General features: G+C 34.6%; 1 protein-coding gene across 1 annotated transcript; it reads left to right on the top strand.

Moving 5' to 3' along the window:
• The first annotated feature begins 2,560 nt into the window (after nt 1-2,560).
• LOC11421434 (receptor like protein 27) lies at nt 2,561-5,507 on the top strand. The gene has a single exon (XM_003616996.3). It carries the CDS (start codon nt 2,662-2,664, stop codon nt 5,455-5,457), a length of 2,796 nt encoding a protein of 931 aa, XP_003617044.2. The 5' UTR covers nt 2,561-2,661; the 3' UTR covers nt 5,458-5,507.
• The last annotated feature ends 3,471 nt before the right edge of the window (nt 5,508-8,978 follow it).

Raw genomic sequence — 8,978 nt, 5'->3', positions numbered from 1 at the left:
ATCCAGGGAAGATAAATGTCCTTGTTGCTATCAATTTGGCAACCCCAGCTTGGACGATAGATGTTCGAAAAGAAACAATAGCGAATTGCTTTCGACACTGTAAAATTCGTTCAGCTAGTGACGTTGTAGGAAATTTGGATGAATCCACTTTTGATGAAGAAACTCAAGACCTCCAGACTATGATCAATCAATGTGGCTATTGTAATAAGATGGATATCGACAATCTAATGAACTACCCAGGTGCAAATGAAGCATGTTCGGAGGTTCAGAGTTTAGAATATATTGTGCGTACTATCATTGAGAACAATGCAGAGGATGACGATGAAGATGATACGGTGTCTTTGGAGCCTGTTACGCGAAAGGAAGCACTTATGGCGTCGAACACTCTTCACAACTTTATGATACAATACAAAAATACAACACCTCAGCTATTGGATGCAATAAGAAAAGTTAGAGATGAGCTCCAAATAGACTTGAACTTTAAAGGAAAACAAACAACTATTGAATCATATTTCAACAAAAGGTAATATATTTTTTTTTTCAGTTTCTATGAATTATTAATTTATGATTTTCTTGGGACTGAAAATTATAAAGAGATCTCCCAAAAAATTATTATCTTATTATTTTATCGAATTATTCAATTTTTTACACTGGCCCAAGTCGGGACCGGACAAATTTATTATTTTAGAGAGTTTATTAATTTACCGAGTATTAATTTAAAGAGTTTCTACTGTATACATATTGACCTTTTAAGGTCGAGTCAAAACTTACTTGCCTTTTGCTAATCCAATATTTTGAACCAGATGATAAATGCAATAAGACAACATGACTTCCTTTCATAGTGAGGAAACACCCTTCAATCAAGAGTTCAAAATCTTTACGGTCTATACAAATTCTGACAGATATTTAGTGAGTGAAGTTAGAAGATGACATCACTATTCCTTTGAGAAAGTGAGATACAAATCTTGAGCAAATTTGTTAATACATCAGATCCTCCACCTGGGCATATGTACTATTTTTGGATTTGCCTCCTCTAAAATGGTGAGTGCTCAGAATATGATGCAAAATCATAACTATTGAATTTTTTTGAAGAAGCTAAAATGGAATATATTACGAAATTAATGAGTCTTTCCTAGCACAAGATGTACTAAGAAAGAACCAGCAAAGTCCAAACAATATTTACAATAGAAACAGAGCAAAAACTAAGAAACAATATTTATAACTATTGAATTGAAATCAATGGTTAAGACTATAATTTAACTACTTCATAGTTCGTTCCTTTTGAGTACAGTACAAGCCCAGATTGATGAAACAACTAGAGATGGTGTGCAAGAGGCTGATGGAGGAACAAAACTTGGGTTGTGGACCGAGTCTGCAGGGGGTCATACCCGTGGTCGAGTTTATGGTACAACAGACTTGTCTGTCAACCTTTGGCGTGGGTGCACGTCATTTACTCAAAAATCTCAAGATCATCATGGTTCCATGTATGACATGTCTACTAGCCACGCAATGTGGTCAAGGGTGACGAGTCTTTCCTCGAAAAAATTTATGGATTGCGCGTGAAAAAAGTTAATATCACAACTTAATTTTTGTGTTACAATAATTCTCCTCCATTTTAAAAAAGTTTTTTTTTAATATTAAAAAAGGACATGTGTAGACGTCTCTTGTTTGATGTCACATATGTGTTCCAATATCTTTCTATAAAAAAAAAAGTATCTGTTCCAATATCATTTTTCTTCATGGAATTGTCTCATTTGGCTAGAGTCAAGTCTTGTAATATTTGTGTGGATGCTAATGAATTAATTATCGTATCATTAAAATTGCAACCACAAAAAATATTTCCACTGGAGTGCTCCATACGGTTGAAGAAGACATTCCCTAGCTACTACCTAACAAGAGCACCGCAAGACTCAATTTCTAAAACGTTTACTCGTTTTTCTACGCAAAATACCTTTCATTCATTGGCTCAATTTATTTTCTTAATTTCTTTTAAATTAAAGGTAACTCTTCATTCAACTTTAGAATTAATTTGTTAAAGTAATTTTTTCAATAAAAAAATATTACTTTACTCAAAAAGAAATTCATAAATGTTTGGTTGACCCTACTAATGAATTAATTAATGTTTTTTTAAGATACTAATAAATGAATGTTATCGTCAATTAGTATAATGGACTCAAAATACTCCATCACTAAAAAATTGCAACCACAAAAAAATCAGTCTTCTAACTGGAGTGCCTCATACGGTTGAAGATAAGCACCGGCACTTACTACAAAACAAACCCATCTTATAAATATAACTAAATAGAGGGAAATCAATTAGTACATCCAAAATCATATCATAAAGGAAAAAGGAAAGAATACTGAGAAGAGAGTATTAAGTGTAAGTTTCTCTAAATGGGATCCTTTTTTACCTTTCACTTTTTCTTGTTCTTGTTGTTGTTGATTACTCATTTTACTTCCTACACTTTCTCACTGTGCAACAAACATGACAACTCTGCCTTGTTACAATTCAAAAACTCTTTTTCTGTCAACACTTCATCTAAACCTGATCCTTTTTTTATTTCATACTTTGGTCCTAGTTGTTCCTCTTTTTCTTTCAAGACAGAATCTTGGGAAAACAGTACAGATTGTTGTGAGTGGGATGGTGTCACGTGCGACACCATGTCAGATCACGTGATTGGTCTGGACCTCAGTTGCAACAATCTAAAAGGTGAATTACATCCCAATAGCACCATCTTTCAGCTTAAACACCTTCAACAACTCAACTTGGCTTTTAATGATTTTTCTTTGTCTTCAATGCCTATTGGTGTTGGAGATTTAGTGAAACTCACACATCTAAATCTATCAAAATGTTACCTCAATGGTAATATTCCTTCCACAATCTCTCATTTGTCAAAATTAGTATCACTTGATCTCAGCAGAAACTGGCACGTGGGATTGAAACTCAATTCATTCATTTGGAAGAAACTCATTCATAATGCTACTAATTTAAGGGATCTTCATCTTAATGGAGTGAACATGTCTTCAATCGGAGAGAGCTCATTGTCAATGCTAAAGAATTTGTCATCCTCTTTGGTTTCTCTTAGTCTACGAAACACTGTGTTGCAAGGAAATATATCAAGTGACATCCTCTCTTTACCTAATCTTCAAAGATTGGATTTGTCATTTAATCATAACCTTAGTGGTCAACTTCCAAAGTCCAACTGGAGCACTCCTCTAAGGTACTTGGACCTCTCTTCCTCTGCTTTTTCAGGTGAAATTCCTTATTCCATAGGTCAATTGAAGTCTCTTACTCAATTAGACCTTTCATATTGCAATTTTGATGGGATTGTTCCTCTATCTTTGTGGAACCTCACCCAACTAACATATTTGGACCTTTCACAAAATAAGCTTAACGGTGAGATCTCACCATTACTTTCAAACCTCAAACACCTCATTCATTGTGATCTTGCAGAGAATAACTTTAGCGGTAGCATCCCAAATGTTTATGGAAATTTAATCAAATTGGAATATTTAGCACTTTCCTCTAACAACCTAACAGGCCAAGTTCCATCATCACTTTTTCATCTACCTCATCTTTCTTATTTATATTTATCATCTAACAAACTAGTTGGCCCAATTCCAATTGAAATCACAAAACGTTCAAAATTGAGTATTGTGGATTTAAGCTTTAACATGTTAAATGGAACAATTCCACATTGGTGTTATTCTTTGCCTTCGTTGTTAGAGTTGGGCCTCAGCGACAACCACCTCACAGGGTTCATTGGTGAGTTTTCAACATATTCTTTGCAATATTTGGATCTCTCTAATAACAACCTACGAGGTCATTTTCCAAATTCAATATTTCAACTCCAAAATCTTACCGAGTTAATTTTGTCATCAACAAACTTGAGTGGTGTTGTGGATTTTCACCAATTTTCAAAATTAAACAAACTAAATTCCCTCGTTCTTTCACACAATACTTTTCTTGCTATCAACACTGATAGCAGTGCTGACTCCATCTTACCCAACCTTTTTTCATTAGATTTATCCTCTGCTAATATTAATAGTTTTCCTAAATTCCTAGCGCAACTACCAAATCTGCAATCATTAGATCTCTCCAACAACAACATTCATGGGAAAATTCCCAAATGGTTTCATAAGAAGCTCTTAAACTCATGGAAGGACATTTGGTCCGTTGACCTCAGTTTCAACAAGTTACAAGGAGATCTTCCAATTCCACCTTCTGGCATTCAATACTTTTCACTCTCAAATAACAACTTCACAGGATACATTTCTTCAACATTCTGCAATGCCAGTTCCCTTTATATGCTCGATTTGGCTCACAACAATTTGACAGGTATGATTCCACAATGCCTGGGAACATTAAATTCTCTTCATGTATTGGATATGCAAATGAACAACCTCTATGGAAGCATTCCTAGAACCTTTACCAAAGGAAATGCATTTGAGACTATAAAGTTGAATGGCAACCAATTGGAAGGACCATTACCACAATCTTTGGCTAACTGTTCATATCTTGAAGTTTTGGACCTTGGTGACAACAACGTTGAGGATACATTTCCTGATTGGCTAGAAACTCTACCAGAGTTACAGGTGATAAGTTTACGATCAAATAATCTTCATGGTGCAATCACCTGTTCTAGCACCAAGCATACATTTCCCAAGTTGAGAATTTTTGATGTCTCTAACAACAATTTTAGTGGGCCCTTGCCAACATCATGCATCAAGAACTTTCAAGGAATGATGAATGTGAGTGACGACCAAATTGGTTTGCAATACATGGGTGACTCTTATTACTACAATGATTCTGTTGTGGTCACAGTGAAAGGTTTTTTCATGGAGCTAACAAGGATATTGACTGCTTTCACAACTATTGATTTATCAAATAACATGTTTGAAGGTGAAATTCCACAAGTCATTGGAGAATTAAATTCTCTCAAAGGACTTAACCTTTCAAACAATGGAATCACAGGTAGCATTCCACAATCTTTGAGTCATTTGAGAAATTTGGAGTGGTTGGACCTCTCATGCAACCAATTGAAGGGTGAGATTCCTGTGGCTTTGACAAATTTGAACTTCCTCTCAGTCTTAAACCTTTCACAAAACCATCTTGAGGGAATCATACCTAAAGGTCAACAGTTTAATACATTTGGAAATGATTCTTTTGAAGGAAATACAATGTTATGTGGATTTCCATTGTCTAAATCATGCAAAAATGAGGAAGATCGGCCACCTCATTCAACATCTGAAGATGAAGAAGAATCAGGATTTGGCTGGAAAGCGGTAGCAATCGGATATGCATGTGGGGCAATCTTCGGGTTGCTATTCGGATATAATGTATTCTTCTTCACTGGTAAACCCGAATGGCTTGCAAGACATGTTGAACATATGTTTGACATAAGATTGAAAAGAACGAACAACAGAGCCATCGCAAATCGCATAAGAATGAATTAATTGGATGAGGGTCTTTTCAAATATGTAGTTACAACTGTTTGTAATTAATCTGAATTTCCCAGTTTAAGGGATGTAGTATTATATATATATATACCGGTACACTCATTCTTTAAATTCATAGTTAAATGAGTTGTTTTTTTAAGAAAAATATTATTTTTTTTATCATTTATTATAATAACTAAATCTTATTCATCAAAAGTGTCAACAAGAAATAATTTTTTATTTTTTTAAATTTTTATCACTCATAATTGAGAACATTCATTATTTTTTACGATAATATGTAAAAAAAAGTTACTATTTTGATTCTTATAAACAATTAAATGATGTTTTTTTTTTATGAAATGTTGTTCTATAAAATATAAATAATATATATATATATATATATATATATATATATACACACACCAATGTGTTAGTGTAAGTTGAACAAATATGAAATTAAAGTGATCAATTGCTTTTTTGTTACTTTCAGGATTTTATCGTTGAATAAATGATAAGACTTAATTGCTTCAACTTCTAAACTTTTTTTTATCTCAATGTCTTTTGGTTGTTAGGTAGTTCACACATATCAAAATATGTTGTTTTTAATTTATACGACGGATATAGATGTTGGTGCTTCAATTAAAGGATGGTGATGTTTTTTACCTTTTGAATAATGCATATTTGAAACCATATCCTCAGTGTGTAATATTTAATCTATTTCAGCGTTCAACTTCTCTTATAAAATGGAATTGAATGGTGTCACAGCATCCAAATATTATTTCTATGTAATTATCACTCCTTTATGCCTGTGCAAGTGTGTCATCGACTCGATTAGGATACTGCTGCAATGAATGAATAATTGAACAATATTCATTAAAACATGCGTAAATACATACACATTCATATGAAAATATGAGTAAAATGTATTGTTGCTTTAAGCTGTGATGTGCAAATATGGTTCAATTATAATATTTAATCTCCTAGATCAGAAGGTATGCCACCTTGAAGTTGATTGATTCCCATGTTGAGCTCTAACAAATGCTTTCCCAAGTTGATTTGCTTTAAGCCTTCCAACTAGAGTTGATTAGCGGAGGAACAAAGGTCCAACGTGTCAAGAGTGACATCAAAGTCAAACCATCAGAGGTAAGAGCAGTAGCACCATAGAAGAAGGAAATAATCGACAACAAGATTGTGATAATTTTACTGCTACAACTAATTCTAGTCATTTAGACAAGGTTGCAACAGAATAAGAAGCACTTACCTTGTCAAGTTTGAGGGAAAGATTTTGGAGCTGATGATGAATGAGATTTTTTTGTTCTTTGAGGTGTCTTCTTTGAAACTGAAGTAGAGACATTGATTATTAATGGAGAAGAAATGATATTCGTACAACCATTTTTATACAACTTTTGTACAACCTTCTCTCTTATACTCACATTATCTTCTTATTTTCTCTCTATTGTTTTTGACCAATAAGAAGAGAACACAACAAGGTTGTCCCAAAAGTTGTACCAAAATAGTTGTTCAAATATCACTACTCTTATTAATATAATTCTGTGACATTGATAGTACAATTTTTATTGAGAATTGTTGTTCCCACATATAGTATGGTTGTGCCACACGAGTAAATTACGCAAATACCCCCTGCACTGCCGAGGAATTTGAAATCCGGCTGCAGTTAACTGCCGAGGAAAATGTTTCATCCGATGAAACAGCTACCTGCTCCCCCTACACACTATTTTCTTCATCACCTTCATTTCCATTTCCATTCAATCCCAAAATCCATTTTTTTTAATCAATTTTTGATCCAAAATCATTCAAGCATCAAGCATAGGAGGTATCAACACACTATTGACGTAAAAAAACAGGTATTGTGCATTTTATTTGATTCATTTTTTGGGTGTTTTAGGGGTATCTACGTCAGTTACGTAGAACCCTGTCATGGGAATCCTCGGCAGTTAATTGCCGAGGAAAACTTCGGTCGTTTAGTGCCGAGGAAAACCTCGGTAGTTAGGTACCGAGGAACTCTTGGTGAAAATTTTCACCACGAAAAAATGGCAGCTACTGCCAGATTTTCAAAAAAAAACTTCTTTTGTTTTTTTTTTGTTTTGATTCATTATGGCATTGATGTTTATACATTACTTAGTTGTTAATTCATATTTATGTGTTGTTTAATTATAGTAATAGTAGAGAATGCGAAAGATGTTCCGGGAGAGACAAAAGAAAATTTTGTCGAAAATTCCGGAGATGTCAAACCGCCTAATGTTGAAGCGAAAACAAACATAGATAGAGCTTCCGTCCATGTTGAAGCTTCAAAGTATGTTGGCGGCTCCGGTGTACTCCCACTTCAACCCCACGAGGTCGACACGGCTAAGTTTTTTTCAGACGACGTTAAGTCGAAAAATAGAGATGAATTGCTTGAGTGGGTGCGTCGACAAGCAAATAAGGCGGGATTTAAAATTGTCACACAAAGATCAAGCTTGATCAATCCAATGTTCCGGTTAGTGTGTAAAAGGAGTGGAACTCACATAGTTCCGAAAAAAAAAAACCGAAGCATGCGAGGACGGGCTCAAGAAAATGCAGTTGCTTATTCATGATTAGTGGATATCAAAGTAAGCAAACAAAGGAATGGGGATTGAACATTCTTAATGGAGTTCACAACCATCCCATGGAGCCGGCTTTAGAAGGACACATTGTTGCCGGTAGATTAAAGGAGGACGACAAGAAGATCGTACGTGACTTGACCAAGAGCAAGATGCTTCCAAGAAATATTTTGATACATTTGAAGAACCAAAGACCACATTGCATGACAAATGTGAAGCAAGTGTACAATGAACGTCAACAAATATGGAAGGCAAATAGGGGTGACAAGAAGCCGTTGCAATTTCTAATCTCGAAGTTGGAGGAGCACAACTATACTTATTACTCAAGAACACAACTTGAAAGTAATACTATTGAAGATATTTTTTGGGCTCATCCAACATCCATTAAGTTGTTTAACAATTTTCCAACGGTTTTGGTTATGGACTCCACGTACAAAACCAACATGTATAGGATGCCAATGTTTGAGGTAGTTGGGGTGACTTCAACCGATTTGACATATTCGGTTAGGTTTGGATTTATGACACATGAGAAAGAAGAAAACTTTGTTTGGGTTTTAAAAATGTTGCGTAAACTTCTTTCGTCAAAGCTGAATATGCCTAAGGTGATTGTTACCGAGAGGGATATGTCTTTGATGAAAGCGGTTGCACATGTTTTTCCGGAAAGTTATGCATTGAATTGTTATTTTCATGTGCAAGCTAATGTTAAACAAAGGTGTGTCTTGGATTGTAAATATCATTTGGGCTTTAAAAAGGATGGGAAAGAGGTGAGCAATCGCGATGTGGTGAAAAAGATAATGAAGACATGGAAAGCTATGGTTGAATCGCCCACTCAACAGTTATATGCAAATGCATTAGTGGAGTTCAAAGATTCATGTAGTGATTTCCCAATTTTTGTAGATTATGCCATGAACACCTTGAATGAAGTGAAGGACAAAATTG

The sequence above is a fragment of the Medicago truncatula genome, chromosome 5, assembly GCF_003473485.1.
Source record: "Medicago truncatula cultivar Jemalong A17 chromosome 5, MtrunA17r5.0-ANR, whole genome shotgun sequence".
Classification (NCBI taxonomy): domain Eukaryota; kingdom Viridiplantae; phylum Streptophyta; class Magnoliopsida; order Fabales; family Fabaceae; genus Medicago; species Medicago truncatula.
This window is presented reverse-complemented; position numbering and strand designations above follow the sequence as displayed.

Coding starts and splice junctions, on each gene's coding strand:
- LOC11421434 (XM_003616996.3), top strand. CDS start 2,662: ATGTCAGATCACGTGATTGGTCTGGACCTCAGTTGCAACAATCTAAAA.